At 45.5% G+C, this 16,301-nt stretch overlaps 1 protein-coding gene across 1 annotated transcript in view; it reads left to right on the top strand.

Moving 5' to 3' along the window:
- BRWD3 (bromodomain and WD repeat domain containing 3) overlaps window positions 1-16,301 on the top strand; it is a 278,367-nt gene that overhangs the window by 180,241 nt on the left and 81,825 nt on the right. The window contains exons 29-31 of the mRNA XM_029607930.1: window positions 9,482-9,593; window positions 10,693-10,754; window positions 10,853-11,008. Of these exons, the coding sequence (XP_029463790.1) occupies window positions 9,482-9,593; window positions 10,693-10,754; window positions 10,853-11,008 (330 nt within the window). The remainder of the gene's footprint in view (window positions 1-9,481; window positions 9,594-10,692; window positions 10,755-10,852; window positions 11,009-16,301) is intronic.

Below are 16,301 nucleotides of genomic sequence, written 5' to 3'. Positions count from 1 at the left end.
TTGGCACATTTATCTGCTTGTTGCCATGGATAAATGACTATTTTATGCATTGATTAGCATACTAGGGAGGGTGGGAACCGGGATATTGTACTCTTCTTATATTGCAGTCTCACATTGAATAATTTTATTATTCTATTTTTGCTGTTTGAATTTCTGTATGTTGCTGTCATTGTATACCAATGTTTTTGACTAACAGCAATAAAAATTGTTAATCAAAAAAAAAAAAAAAAGAAAAGGAAGTATGTTTATTCAAGCAATATTTACGAAACACAGTATCCCTATCTTTATCCATACTGAGAGATACAATTAGAGTTGCACAAGTTGGAACTAAATCAATAGAAGATTCCAGAAAGGCTGAAACTTCCAGGCTATCCTGCCTGATAGCCTCTAACATCCCATCTATATTAGCTCGTTGTTTAGGAATGCAATAAATATTAGATACAAGAAAGTTATATCTCACCTCCTCTGTCTCCTTTTCTTTTTCCATCTATTTATTTTAGATAATGTTTTTCCCGTGGAAATGCCTGTCTAAATTATCCTCCCGAAGTATTATTCTTAAAGATATTTTTAGCCATAGGTCTAAAGTTGATACTGCATGCCAGTCTCTAGTGCTGAGGTTTCCCTCGTTTTTTACAGCAGTGACTTCCTATTGTTGGATGGGCTACTGTCTTGTAATGCCTACTTGCACATCTTTGTGAATAAATATGATCCACATTCATCTACCTTATGGCTCTGTTCTGCCTTGCCTCCATAACCTGAGTCTCAATAGGTGACTGGTGAATTAAATTTCTTCTATGCCCTATGTATTGACGGCACTTTGTGTTGGCTATAGCTGCCTATCTCATGGGTATTGAATTGGTATGAAATCCTTTCACTTGTTTGGTGATTTTATAGTGCATCACTAATTGCAGCCTCAGAAAAGGATTTCCACCCACCTGGCCATGAGATAAGTGACTTGCTGGCTTGTGATGGAAACTGAAACCTTTACATGGTGCAAATAAAATCGGAAGTGTTACCGTATCCGATGCTACCGTGTGTTACTATAGGAGGGAATGTGAGCTCCTATTGTCTTTCCACATTTGTCAGTCGAACTTAGTAGTCAAAGAATCTCAAGGCTTTGACATAACGTAGAACTCATTATCATACAATAAAAATCATTTCACTACTTTTGCTGATAACCCACTATGAAGAAAAGTTGTTTATAACAAATAGACGTGCTTCATGCAGAACTGGAAAAATAAAGAGTGGAATTTAAAAATGGTAATTATGCAGTAGGATGGATGCAGATTTTGCTTGGCCGAAATGATATTTCCTTTTGAGGAGGGGGGTTTCAACTATGTATGTTTAGCGTTGCGCCTTAGAACATTGTTGCACCCTGTTGCAGGCAAGCATGCCGAAACACAGTCCATATTGCTGCCCCTTACTTAGAAGTAATTGAAGAATGACCCTTCTCAGATATGTGGTTTTATGCCCCTGATTCTCTAAGGTATATAGTTTTGTCTGGGTAACAGTATATAAGTATGGATGTAGGATTACTTTTCTAGTAGTAATTTGTTCACAGGAGAGAGATGAGAATTATTTGCTTCACTTCGTACTGCTGTCACATTTCACTGTGACTTTAAATCAAGAGAAAAAATTGGGTCATAAGATTATGGGGATAATTTTTACAAAAATTGTAGCAGGGGCTGCAGGTCCATGGGTACTTTGTACCAGTGGGCTTGCAAGCTTCAAAGAGAGAGGCCCTGCAGATTTTCTTTCTGTAAAGCATGTTCAGGGATTTCATAGTTGCATCCCCACCTTTTCCTTGCTGACTGTTTTTGGCGTGGGTATGAATGTGCCGGTACTTTTACCCATGGGGGGACGGGACATTTTCAATCCCCAAGATTTACTCGAGTAACTGGGTTAAATCATTTGAAAATGGTTCTCCCCATGTACTCTTATTTTGAAGACAATGCTGAAAAGGCCTTGAGTGCTACATAATTGTCCTTTGCCATTCTTCCTTGGGCAAGTCACTTTACCCTCCATTGCCTCAGGTAGAAAATTAGATTGTAAGCCCTGTGGGGATAGGAAAATACCTCTAGTACCTGAAAAGCGGATAATAAAAATATAATTCCCTGTACGTACCCGGATCAGTCCAGGACAGCTGGGTTTTGCCTCCCCACCAGCAGATGGAAACAGAAAAAGACTTTGCGGACTCTGTCCTATACCCCTGAGGTGCCACCTAGTGTCTGCCAGTATTTTTCTGTTTCCAGCAGATGGTGGAGGTGCAAAGCCTAGTGTCTCTTAGAGGTGCTAAGTTTAGGGGTAGTTTGTCTGCTTTTAGTGACTTAGCGCTGGTGATTTTTGTTAGGGGAACTTGGTCAGGGTTCCTTTAAATTTAAAAAAAAAAGTTAAAGCAAGGAATCAGCGTAAGCAGCGTCTAGCCTCCCAGGGGGTTGCTAGGTCCTGGTGGGATCATCACCCCTTGTATTCGAGGCTGTTGAGCAGAGGGTTGGGGACCCTAAAAACTGCCATGGCAAAGGGTGATGCCGGGGATCTCAGCTCTCTCATCCTCAGCCAGCCTGACTACGTCAAGGTAATTAAAAAAAAAAAAAAAGGCAAAGGAAACTTGCCTTAGTGTGTGAGGATCCTCCCGCCGGGTGTTCATTCCATTTTCGCTGCTTTTTTGGCCCATTGTTCGACGGGAAATTTGACTGATTGCCGCAGTTCTTTTTTCGGGGAGCCTAAAATCGAGCCCGGGGATATACCGTGTGGTGCGGCCTGCTCTGCCTGTGGCAGTGCACATGCACGCAGATTTCCCGTGCTGGGGTCTGCATGGCCTGTCACTCCGGCGGGGAAGGTCCATCGCAGGATTTTCAGAAAAAGGCTGCTAAGGACAGCTCCAGGCCACGTCGGGAGCTGAGGAGGCCCGATCGGGTGGGGGCAGAGCTTAGATCCTTTCCGGCTGAGTGCAAGATCGGAGGCCCTATTGAAAACTTTTAGGGATCAGGAAAGAGCAGCACTGGAGGTGCTGGGAGAGGGGTCCTCTCCTCCTCCGCTCTCCCCGAGGCCAGATGCCCAGGAGGGGGATTTCTTGGAAGAGGGCCAGGAACTGGAGTCCGAAGATTATTCTTCTTCGTTCTCCTTAGAATTTGTCAGGATGCTGTACAAGTTCTTCAAGACCCGCAAGTCGGAGAAGAGGTCACGCTCCAGGTTGCCCTGAGAGTCTTCTTCGCGAAAACGCTCCCGGTCGTCCGTGGGCAGGGATGCCCCCAAAGCGAAACGCCCTCTCCGGTTTCAGTCCCGGCAGACGGAGTCGTCTCAGACAGACTCGTCGGATGACGATCCGGCACCTCCTTCGGCTCCGGGGGACGGGCAGGAGGATGATCCGGATCTGCACCCTCAGCCATCCAAACCGGGGGGTGTCCCGGCGGTGGAGGGCGATGACCCCAAAGTGGTGCGGCTGTTTCAAAGAGATGAGCTGGGACCGCTGGTACCAGTCATTCTGGGGGAGCTCGCTATTGAAGTCCTGCCTGAGGATTCCAGTTTTGGGGCTATGGATCCCGTCATGGTGGGTCTCCGAGGTCCGGCTCATTCCTTTCCTTTTCATTTGTCGGTCACGGATCTCTTATTCAAAGAGTGGGACAATCCAGAGCTTGGCTTGAAGGTCAGATGGGCAATGGACAAAATTGTATCCGTTCCCGGAGGACGCTTTGGAACTCCTCAGACTTCCCAAGGTGGACGCCGCGGTCGCCGCAGCCACAAAACGGACCACCATTCCGGTCACAGGGGGGGGGGGGGGGGTTACTGATTTGAAGGACTTGCAAGATCGTAAGCTGGAACTGCAGCTGAAGAAGATCTTTGAGGTGTGGGCCCTCGGAGTCCGGGCGGCGATGTGCAGCAGTTTTGCACAGAGGGCTTGTCTTCGCTGGATTCAGGATCGGCAGGCAGAGTCAGACCTTTCCGGCACGGCAGTGGTATGAGCTAGCCGGATGGAAGCGGCAGTGGCGTATAGCGCAGATGCTCTGTATGATCTCCTGAGGACGTCTGCTCGGACGATGGTTTCAGCGGTGTCCGCCCGCAGGCTCCTCTGTCTCAGGCACTGGTCAGCGGATGCGTCTTCTAAAGCGCAGCCGAGTTCTTTGCCATTCAAGGGGAAGCTCCTTTTTGGGCAACAGCTGGAGGACACTATCAAGTCTCTGGGAGAGAATAAGGTCCACAGGTTTCCAGAAGATAGATCTCAGTCCAAAGGCTCCTTTCCTCAGCAGACTCGATTCCGGGGGAATCGTTTCCGGTCTTCATGGTCTACCGGGTCATTGTTTCGTCAGTGCGCACCTCATCAGACTTCTTGGAACCAGTCCTTTCGGGGCCGTCGCCCAGCCAGAGACGGTACTCCCCAGTCCCACGGGGGCTCCAAGAGTGCGCAATGAAGTGAGGCCAGCCCACCCTTTCGTTCCCAGAATCGGGGGAAGATTAACTCGTTTTCGGGAGGCATGGGCTCAACAGACCTCCGACCAATGGGTCCTCAGCATAATAGAGCATGGCTATGCCTTAGATTTTGCTCGGCCAATCAAGGAGCATTACATAGTGTCCTCTTGTGCGTACTGCCTAAATCTCCGGGTGGTAGAAGTCACCCTGCAGCGCCTGCAAGATCTGGGGGCCATATTTCCAGTGCCTGCAGAGCAGCTAAGGCATGGGTGCTACTCCATCTACTTTGTGGTACCAAAAAAGGATGGAGCCTTTCGTCCCATTCTCTATTTGAAGCGGGTAAATCGCGCCCTGAGGGTACCCCATTTTCGGATGGAAACGCTTCGCTCTGTCATAGCGTTGGTGCACAAGGGGGAGTTCTTGGCATCGCAGGACCTGATGGAAGCATACTTACACATCCCAATCTGTCTAGACTATCAGAAATACCTGCGGTTTGCGATCCTGGGGCGCTATTTTCAGTTCTGCGCCATTCCGTTCGGTCTCGCGACGGTGCCCAGGGTATTCACCAAGGTGATGGTGGTGGTTGTGGCCGCTTTGAGGCGGGAGGGAATTCTAGTCCATCCCTACCTGGACGATTGACTAATTCGAGCAAAGTCGGAAAGCCTTTGCAGAGCCGCGGGTACTCTGGATGTTGGACTCCTTAGGATGAGTGGTCAACCCCGAGAAGAGTCATCTGGTCCCCTCTCAGACCTTGGAGTTCCTGGGGGCTTGCTTTGATACGGCCTTAGGAAAGGTATTTCTGACTGAAGAAAGGATTATGAAGCTCACGTCACAAGTTGCGGATTTGCGATCTCTCGATCAACCCACAGCCTGGGATTATTTGCAGGTCCTGGGCTCCATGGCCTCCACTATCGACCTCATGCCATGGGCGTTTGCACATATGCATCCTCTTCAGTCAGCCTTGTTGTCCCTTTGGAATCCTCTCTCGCAGCTTTTCCATGTTGTCCTGCCCCTGTCGGGTGGGGGGGGGAGGCGAGTTCCAGTCTTCAGTGGCTTTCACCACACAACTTGCGTCAGGGAATGGACTTGGAGACTCCCTGTTGGATCGTAGTGACCACGGATGCCAGCCTCTCCGGGTGGGGAGCGGTTTGTCGGGATACAGCGGTCCAGGGCCAATGGACCAGGCAGGAAGCCTCCTGGTCGATCAATCGCTTGGAGACCAGAGCGATCTGATTAGCACTCCAAGCCCTCCTCCTGCTGGTGGAGGGAAGATTGGTGAGGGTGCTCTCCGACAATGCAACGACGGTAGCCTACATCAATCGTCAGGGTGGCACCAGGAGCCGTCCAGTGGCGGCAGAGGCCCAGCTCTTGTTCCTCTGGGCGGAGCAGCATCTTTATCAGATAGCGGCTTCTGACATTGCCGGCATAGACAATGTTCAGGCGGATTTTCTCAGTCGTCACCAACTGGATCCCGGGGAGTGGGAACTCTCCGACGACGCCTTTCGTCTTCTGAGCAACCAGTGGTCCAGACCGGCCATGGATCTGATGGCGACGTACGGCAATACCAAGGCTCCTCGGTTCTTCAGCCGGTGGAGAGAACCGGGGGCAGAAGGGGTGGATGCACTGGTCCTCCCCTGGCCCAAAGACGTTCTGTTGTATGTGTTCCCCCCATGGCCATTGGTGGGAAAGGGCCTATGCCGCATCAAAGTGCACGCCAGCAGAGTGATTCTCGTGGCACTAGAGTGGCCGAGGTGCCCATGGTTTACGGACCTCCTGAATCTGGCAGTGGACGGTCCACTGAAGTTTCATCCATCTCCAACGCTATTGCGGCAGGGCCCCATCTTTTTCACAGAGGCCGATCGCTTTTGTCTAGCGGCATGGCTTAAGAAAGGCATCGGTTGAGGTGTAAGGGTTACTCGGATGCGGTGGTGACCATGCTTTTATGTTTCCGTAAAACTTCTACTTCTATGGCGTATGTTAGAGTTTGGGGAGTGTTTGAGTCCTTGTGTATCGACCACCAAGTACAGCCATCCAGGGCGTCTATTCCGGAAGTCCTGGAATTTTTATAGGCAGGCTTAGCCAAGGGCTTGGCATTCATTTCGCTGAGGGTGCAGGTCACGGCCCTGGGCAGTTTTCATGGAAAGGTGCAGGGGATTTCGCTGGCCTCTCACCTGGACATGGTTCATTTCTTGCGAGGCGCTAAGCATCTTCGTCCTCCGGTCCGGAATCTTTGCCCATCGTGGGGGTTGAACTTGGTGCTGAGAGCACTTTGTTCTGCCCCTTTCGAGCCCTTGCAACGTTTGACCTTGAAGGATCTGACATTGAAGGCGGTTTTTCTGGTGGCTGTTTCCTTCCGCAAGACGAGTATCCGAGCTACAGGCCTTATTTATTTTATTTATTTATTTATTTCAAATTTTTATATACCGGCATTCGAGACAGCAGTCACATCATGCTGGTTCACATAAAACAGGGGTGCATAGTAAACATAACTATAACAAGGTGCTGAAAAGGCAGTTACATATAACAGGGTGATATCCTGGCGGGAGCCTTTCCTGCTCCCTGCTCCCGGCAGGATAAGGCTCCCTGGCTTATCCCGGCAGGATAAGGCTCCCTGGCGGGAGCCTTATCCTGCCGGGAGCCTTTCTTGAGGATTTCGAAGGCAGGGATCTCCTTGAGAACCGTTCTTTCCTTTCTCCTGAAGGTTGTATCTTCCTTTCATTTGAACCAGTCCATGGAGCGCCCTTCCTTCGCGGGGGTGGACTCTTCGTCTCCAGAATCTAGAGATTTGCGGAAGTTGGACGTGAAGAGAGTTCATTTGCATTACTTGGAAGTGACGAACAGTTTTCGGCTCTCGGACCACCTTTTCGTGCTGTGGAGTGGGCCCAGAAAGGGGCAAAAGGCTTCTAAGTCCACGATTGCACGTTGGTTGAAGGAGGCGATAGCTTCTGCTTACCTGGTTCAGGGTCGCCCGATGCCGTCTGGTCTTAAGGCTCATTCCACTCGGTCTCAAGCGACTTCTTGGGCGGAGTGTCAGCAGGTGTCGCCACAGGAAATTTGTAGGGAGGCTACCTGGCAGTCTCCGTATACCTTTGCCAGACATTATCGGCTTGATGTCAGGGCTCCAGAGCCCGGTTCTTTTGGAGCCAGTGTGCTCCGAGCAGGACTCTCTCATTCCCACCCTGGTTAGGAAAGCTTTGGTACATCCCAGCTGTCCCGGACTGATCCGGGTACGTACAGGGAAAGGAAAATTGGTTCTTACCTGCTAATTTTCGTTCCTGTAGTACTACGGATCAGTCCAGACACCCACCCAAGGAGAAGATGGAGAGTCCGCTCGGCTGGTAACTGGTCAACATTTCTGCAAGTTTTACTGACTGCCCCCCTTTTAGGGAAAGGTTTTGGGCATGTTTTGTTCATTCATGAAGTTTTTCGGTGTTTTCCTATCCTCTGCTCTTCGGGGGGAGGTAGTTTTCTAGTTGGCAGTTCTGGTTTTTATATAATTTCTGCTTGGGTACAGTATAATACTGGCAGACACTAGGTGGCACCTCAGGGGTATAGGACAGAGTCCAAAAGTCTTTTTCTGTCTCCATCTGCTGATGGGGAGGCAAAACCCAGCTGTCCTGGACTGATCCGTGGTACTACAGGAACGAAAATTAGCAGGTAAGAACCAATTTTCCTATGTGCTTTCTCACTGTTGCAGCGTATACAGAGTTAGAACCAGAGAATCAAAATGAATTTGTTGTTCTGTTACCAGTGTATGTGCAGGAAGGATAACTTTTAAAATTGCTTGCGTGTGCCCAAATATGTGTGTATAATGGTACATGTGAATTTAGTACTGTATTTAATAACCTGCAAACAAAAGATATGCACAGGTTATAAAATATGAGTACTTACATAAAAACCACAAGCCGCACAAGTTCAGATTTATCCAGAATAGTTGTGGGGCTTACCTAGATAAGTTGTGATTTATGTGCCTAAGTAGCAGCACTTAGCTGGATATGCCTCAAAAGTGATACTTGTCCATCTAACGAGCACTTTTACAACTTATCTAGATATGTAGGAGAGCCAGATAAGTCTAAAACAAAAGCACTATTTATCCGTGCATGTTCAAATTTGTCCAAATAGTGGCAAAGGCGCTACTTAGCAGAGTAAGTCAGCATTTAGCCGAATAAGTGTGTGCAAATGATATACCCTCGTATTTGTACTTTGAGTTTTAAGGGAATACACAAATAGGTTTAAATGCATTACTCCCCTCCCTGTCCCCATAAGTCGGCTTTTATAATATGCGCGCAGCAATGAAATAACCAGTTTTACCAATTAGTCTACCAGTTCGTCCGTTCCAGCTCCAACTCGTGCAGACTCTTCTGGCTCTTAAGCGTGAATTCCCCCATTTCACCCAGACCCCCCTACCCAGTCATTTTTTCCCTTTTAAGATGTTTACGATCACTTACACCAGATATTGAATAGGAGTAAATAAACACAAGGAAAAGACGTGCATCACTTTGGCCAGTTATAAAATAGTGATTTATGTGCGTAAATGTTGTCCCCTTCCTCGGCCCACCCCTTTTTATTTTTACATGCGCAAGTCTACTCGCAGTCCCCAAAATAGTGCGTGCATGCATTGGTGCTATTATACCCACGCACGTGCTATTTTGTATGCACGTATTGTTTGAAAATTCACCTCGGGTTTTTTTTGCACAGTTGTCTTTTTTTTCTTTTTTTTTTTTTTTTTTAAAGTTCTACAAAATTTTAGGAAGTGATTATTAACTCTGGAGCTAGGCCTTCTCTTCTGGTAATCAATAAGGGCCTGATTTTAAAAAGCATTTCCCCACTTAAAATTGGGTTTTACCCTTGTAAATGCACTTTTTTGTGTAAGTGAGCTTTTGAAAATTGCTACAGTGTGTGCCATTGGAATTGTCCATAGGATTTATCCACATAAGTGGCTGTTGAAAGTTGCTACGATAATATTGTTACATTTACATGCATAAGTCCTTTGAAAATTCACCTGTAAGTGATTATTTACTTGATCTGGGATTTCTGTTTGCTCACTCTTAACATGCTGTTTCTCTTCTTCCAGGGGATAAGTTTCGCAGTATCATTGACGATGCTTGGTGGTTTGGGACTGTTGAAAGCCAGCAGCCGTTCCAGTTGGAGTATCCAGACAGTTACTTCCAGTGCTACAGTGTTCAGTAAGGACCACCTCTGTTTTCAGTGAAAACCTGTAACCCCTTCAGCCAAGCTGCTTCCAGCACTATGAAATGTATTTTCTGCTGTCCCATCTGTTCCTCCCAGCTGAAGTGACAATTTGGAAAACCGATCATTTGACAAATGTTGTTTTAAAATTTGCTCAATAAATGGGGGGGGGGGGTGCATTTTTGAGTAACCCGTGCAGATGCAAGGCACTTGCGTATTTTTGTACCCATGTCATTTTTTGTGAATTTGCGAAGGAAAACTACTTGAGTACTTACTCTTTGAAAAGTTGTATAACACTTAGGTGGGTACAAAAGTGTCCATGTGCTTTGTGCATTCTGTTTTTTGCAGATGGAGAAAGGGAGGCAGAACCTCTGATGTCCATTTGAAAATACAATGATCTGCACTTAAGTTTAGTCCCCCCTGGGATCGCCACTTTTGAATCCGGCTAAAAAATACATGGGGGTGCATAGCTTTTAGCTGTTACATGGGGTGCCAGTATCCCACGCCCCCCCCCTGGGTATCTCGTTAGCTAACTTAGTAGTTACCCGACTAGATTCCTTTTAGAATGTCCTCTCCTTGACTGATTTCGGTAATTACGGGAACTGAACACAGAGTCATTCTGAAACTTTATTTTCTTCCTTTACACCAGTGGTTATTTGTTGGTCTTGGAAGTACAATAGAAAAAAACCCTACTAAGACTGACGCCAATGTGCCGAGTATAAAATAGTGAGCAATTTGCAAAACTACCCACATGGTTGCACAGTCTGTGGGTACTTTTACACACAGGCTTTGAAGGGAAAGTGCGTACGGACCTAAACCCTCCCCCAGGAACGCCCGCTCCTTACCTGGGTGAGCGGTTTTCAGACCACTGGACTCTAGCTGGGTAAAGGGCTCTTGGAAGCTGCCTACCCCGTGCCCACGTACTTGAAACCGTGATGTGACACCTTTCCCCATGTGCCTGCAGCTATTGGTTTGCACACATCCTCAAAGGGATTTCACTTCCCTAACTCAGCTATTTAATTCATAGAAAAATAACTGTTTTGTGTGTGTGTGGGTGTGCATGAATGTAATGTCTTCCTCCTTTCCTTTTAATAGCTGGGACAACAATGAAAGAGAAAATATGAGTCCATGGGACATGGAACCTATCCCAGAAGGAAGTGAGCATGCCTAGGAAAATGTTTAATACGTCATTAAAATTGCTCTGTGTGCAAGACCTTCTTGACTGATAGCTGGAAATGTCCATGTTTGCTTGTAGCTGCCTTTCCCGATGAGGTTGGTGCGGGGGTCCCCGTTTCCCCAGAGGAACTGACATCACTACTATACAAACCCCAAGAAGGAGAGTGGGGAGCACATTCTAGAGACGAAGAGTGCGAGCGAGTCATTCAGGGGATCGATCAGCTTCTTTCACTCGGTAAGTTGAACATTTAGGGGCTTTTATGCATCCAAGTTACACCAGATTTCAAAGGAAACTTGTATGTGTACATTTTGCTTTGAGAATCATCGTGGCAAAACTATGAGCACTCAATTATCTCTGTTTCTTAGTGCGAATGGTTTTGCCAAACTAATTTACGCACAGGGAGGATAACGTTCAAACAATTCCACGTGGCCCCACATACGCGTGTATATGGTTGCGCTGAGATTTGCTACGGAATTTAATGCCTGTGCTTATCAGGTACACCCAGATTATAAAATATGTGTATGTCTACCCATGCACATATACCTGCAATGCATAGAAAGTACGTACTTTTCCTATTTATTTTATAAACATAAGCATGTATATTTTATGAGCAAAAGAAAAACGAAAACTTGCTCGCATAAAACCTGATTTGTGCGTGTAAGTCGGTCTGTTTTACGACATGCACGTACCTCCATCAGTTCGCCCATTCCTTCTCCAGGCCATTGAGATCCTCCTGGTTCTTCACCCTGAGCTCACCCCACAGTTCACCCAGACCTCCCACCCAACCAATGGCAGACAACAGACAAGTCTGGTATCAATTGCTCTACATAATAAGCAGTGTAAAATAGCGCAAATAAGTTGTTTAATGTATTTGCGTAAATCTGTTATAAAATAGCAACTTACGCATGTACTTCTTGGCCCTGCCCAGGAATTCCCCTCGACTGACCCTTTTTTTGCACAGGTAAATGTGCATGCAAAATCAAAAACGTGTACTTTTGATGTTTATAAAATAGCACGTACGTAATTATACACTACTTACACACGTAATCCTTTGAAAATTTACTACGTACTTTTTAAAATCTGAAAATATGTATAGAAGTTCCACACTCCACTCCCCTATGTACATAACGGTGTGAATGCTTGTAATTTTACATGCAATATCACTTGTGCCATTTTCTAAAGAGATATTTCTATGGGTAAAACACTACTTTACCTGCAGAAGTCCTTTTGAAAATTATCCTCTCAGGGCTGATGTAATAAAACCTGCACTAAAATTGGAGTTAGATTTTAGCACAGGTTTTATTTGACATGTACTTTAAAATAAGTGGTCCCTGCAGGATGCCGGAAGCTGCAAATAGACCAGGAGGAAAAAAAAGCACGCTCCTCGAGCTTCCTCCTCCTGACAGCCCTGGTTTTCAAGCTTCCTTCCCTGGTGATTATCCGTGATCCTGGTGTGGCGCGATCCATATGTGAAGCTCCTTTGGCATGGCAATTCCACGATCTGGGTCTATGCAGCAGCAGTAGCGATCCTTTCCTGGTTGCATGAGTGGCCTGATGCTGGCCTGGCACGTCCTCCCTGCCTCCCTCCCTAATCAAACCCTCACTCTCATCTTAAAAAATATTTGCCAGACCAGAGTGAAACTCCTCCACCTTCCCGAATTCCCTTCTACCCATTTACACAGCCGGAGCCCTCCAAATTCCCCCAGCCTCCTGCAGCTCCAGACGGAGATTTACCTCTTCCGGCAGGGCTGCTCCTTTACTGGAAGCTGATTGGTCCTTCCAATGTCAGCTGTCGGTGAAGGGACCCATCCTTTTTCATCATTCTGAAAGAGCGTCCTTCTGAATAGGAATGGGTCCTTTCACTAACAACTGACCCTGGAGGGCCAGTCGGCAGACAGTGAAGGAGTAAATCAATTTAATATTAAGTGTTGAGCATTTAATGAACGGCTAGCCAGCATACAGGAGAATATACAAAAGGCAAACATCACAACTATGGAATGGCCTAAAGTTACAACAGTGGAGCTGGAAGCCACGTTGAATACAGGCCCAAAATGGAAGGGCCCTGTCCCTGATAGATGGCCCAATTTCTAGCTAAAATATTTAACCTGTCCGCCAAGGCATGGCTAACTGCAAGAATCAATTGATCAGCCAGATTGCACTCCACAATGGCTAATAATAGGAAAACACTTTTCTCCTGAAGGGAGATCCAAATAATGTTCCCAAAAATTAAAGACCAATAATGTGCGTGACGTCAGTTTATAAGTTGTCGCTGTACTAGAAGCAGATAGAATATATAATCTTATACATTTTAATAGCATCTTGGCAACAGAATAGAAAGCTAAGAAAAGAGGAGCGCATGGAACCAAAGATCACTTGATGCTGAATAAAGCCAGGAATGGCAACTTTAAAACGAGAGCGCAGATGCCCAAGTATGCACATATGGGCACACATTTACACGCGTATGATTTAAAATTCGCCTAGTGAGTGTATGTGTGCTTCTAATTTTAAGCCGTTACTCACACAATAGTTGGCATTAACATGCGCAGGTAAGTGGATTTTAAAACATGCTCGCCTAACGGACATAGCCAGGTTTCCAAATTAGTCCACCGGTTTTCCCAGTCTATCTCGAGGTCATCTAGACCCCTCTAGTTGTTCACTGCTAGCAGAGAAAAAAGTAGTAAAATAGACAAAGCAGATTCTGTAAAACAGAACTGGAAACAGTTACACATCTCATTGCTGAATAATTTATTTACGATTTATTTACGATTTTTATATACCGACGTTCATTTCAAAAAGAGATATCACATCGGTTTACAATAAGGTACAATAGGTAATTCACTACCCCCTAAAAGGGCTTACAATCTAAAATTTTTGTACCTGAGGCTAAGAGATTACAAAAATAAAACCATCAAAATCAAAGTTCTTAACAATTAAGCAAAAGGTATAACAAGGAGCATATTAAAGAAATAACACAAAGGGTTGCACGAAGGGGTGCACAAAGGGGAGTGCCCCTTTGTCGTGCGACGCACGGCGCGCGGCGCCTGCTGGCTTGGCGCCTTTCAAACTGCCCGACTCCGTTTGCGATGATGTCAGGGGAGGGGGCGGGTCTCAGAATCATGGCTTTCCCCACAGAAATCTCTTCTCAGTTTCAAAGGCAGTTTTTTCATTTTTTTTGTCTTTTTACCTTGGATATTAGCTGTTACAAGGTGATCTGCACTGGTTCGTAGCCCTCCCCATCACAAGCGCCTGCTGGCTTGACGCCTTTCAAACTGCCCGGCTCCGTTTGCGATGATAATAGGCTAATGTCAAAAGACCTGTATACAAAAAGGCACAACAAGGTGGTACGTCTTATTCTTTGGACTCTGTGTAATCGATGTACTAAAAAAGCACTAGGAGCACGAACCTAATGAAATGAAAGAAAACAAAGAAGTTGTGATCACCTGGGACATTCCCATTCCAACCGATAGGAAGATCTGTTCTAGAAAACAGGATATTGTGATGAAAGAAAAATAAAGCATCAATTCAAAGAGGAAGGAGACAAAATTTCAGCAATGCCCATAGAGTTCAAATACAAGATTTTTAGTAAATTGTATATGAGAAAGCAGAGAGTTCAGTTGTCAGCATCAAGCCAAAAAGGCTATGTCAATAGATTCATGGTCCCCCGACACAGGCCGTGTTTCGAAGAGACTGCGTCGGGAGGGAACCCACAAGTAGTTGAAACAACATCTAAACTAAGAGAGTAGCAGGTTGAGTGAGCTGAGTCCCCAAGGGAGAGATGTAAGGAAATTTCATAGCAATGCTTTAAGAGAAGTGTTTATAGAAGAAGTCCAGTTCTAAAGGGAGGCAGATAAGAACATAAGAACATAAGAAAATGCCATACTGGGTCAGACCAAGGGTCCATCAAGCCCAGCATCGTGTTTCCAACAGTGGCCAATCCAGGCCATAAGAACCTGGCAAGTAAAATCAGTCTGGGAAAAACTTTTGCTCTTGAACCTTTTAAGAAGATTGCAAGTCAAAGAAGCTTTTGTGACGGGCTTAGCGGGGAAATCAGGCTGCGAAGCAGGCAGAGGGACGCTGACAGAGCTTGCCGAAAGAAAAATAAACACAAGAACAGCTTTGCTAATAGAGGTGTCAGTACCCAGCGACTATTCTGTAAATTGTGTGGAGAAAATGAAGATCCTTAAGTACCAAGAAATGCAATCAGAGACTAAGAAAATGTGTCAGAAAGATACAGATATAGTCCCAATTATATTGGGTGCCACCAGCCTGATTAAGAAGAATTTCCAAACTACCCTTGATATGTTGCCTATACAGATGGCATCCTATAAACTCCAGAAGGAGGCACTCTTTGGTACAATGCAAGTACTAAGAAGGGCTTTAGCAGTAAATACAAGAAATTGAGATCACTCCTAATATGCCCTGGCTAACGCATGAGGTTCATTCCTGTCAAGATCTTTTGGCCATCTTTTGGGCATGGTTATGGTCATGCCCCAGTGACTGACATTTGTATGCTTTTGCAGGGATGCAATGTCTTTTTGAATAGATAAGTTCAGCTTATCCCTGGCCATTTTATATATGACTAATATCATTCTTAAGGAGCTCCAGTGCCTCTGAGACTTACAGACCCTTGAAGTTCTTCACTAACTTGCCTGGATCCATTTAACTAGGCATTAGTGATTAGCTATGAAAGGACTGGAACAATTTGGAAATGGTGCTTGTATAGCAGGGATTAGACTACTCTGTATTCCTTAGCATGAGCAATAGCAAATGGGTTTGCAATCTGGGCACACCATTCTGTGTAGCAGGGTTCACTGAGTGGCAGGATAGGACAAGGCAATCCTTAGGCATTTAAGAAATAACAAACTCGATCAGTAAAAATATAACACCAATAATAAAACATTTGTTTAAAATTCAAAACATATCTTCAGGTTTGCAGTCTATGATAAATGAGATGGTCAGTAATCAAAACCATCAGGAGGATGGTCTACAAATGCACAACCAACATCTTTAATTTGATATTACATATATGTTTCTTTCCTCTATTTTTGCTTCTTTACTGAACAGTTTAGCTCGCTATGCGCTTGTTAATTTTGAGGTTGATATTGAAAATGGATTTGTCTGGGTAACCTTTAAAGTTACCCAAACCAAATTCTGAGATTTAAATTTCCTGCTCCGCCATCTAAGAACATAAGAAATTGCCATGCTGGGTCAGACCAAGGGTCCATCAAGCTCAGCATCCTGTTTCCAACAGTGGTCAATCCAGACTACAAGTACCTGGCAATTATCCAAACACTAAGAAGATCCCATGCTACTGATGCAATTAATAGCAGTGGCTATTCCCTAGGTAAACTTGATTAATTTTTACACTGATAACTTTTTACCCAGGTAAAATTTAGTTGGATAAAAAGGCAGAGTGTTGGATGTGTCCTAAATTTAGCTGGTAACACAGATATTCAGGGCTAGCCAGATAAATTTAGGCAGGTAAATCTGATTACAGAAATCACAGTCATAAAGTTTCTCAGGTAAT

The sequence above is a fragment of the Rhinatrema bivittatum genome, chromosome 6 (genome assembly GCF_901001135.1).
Source record: "Rhinatrema bivittatum chromosome 6, aRhiBiv1.1, whole genome shotgun sequence".
NCBI classification, from domain to species: Eukaryota; Metazoa; Chordata; class Amphibia; order Gymnophiona; family Rhinatrematidae; genus Rhinatrema; species Rhinatrema bivittatum.
This window is presented reverse-complemented; position numbering and strand designations above follow the sequence as displayed.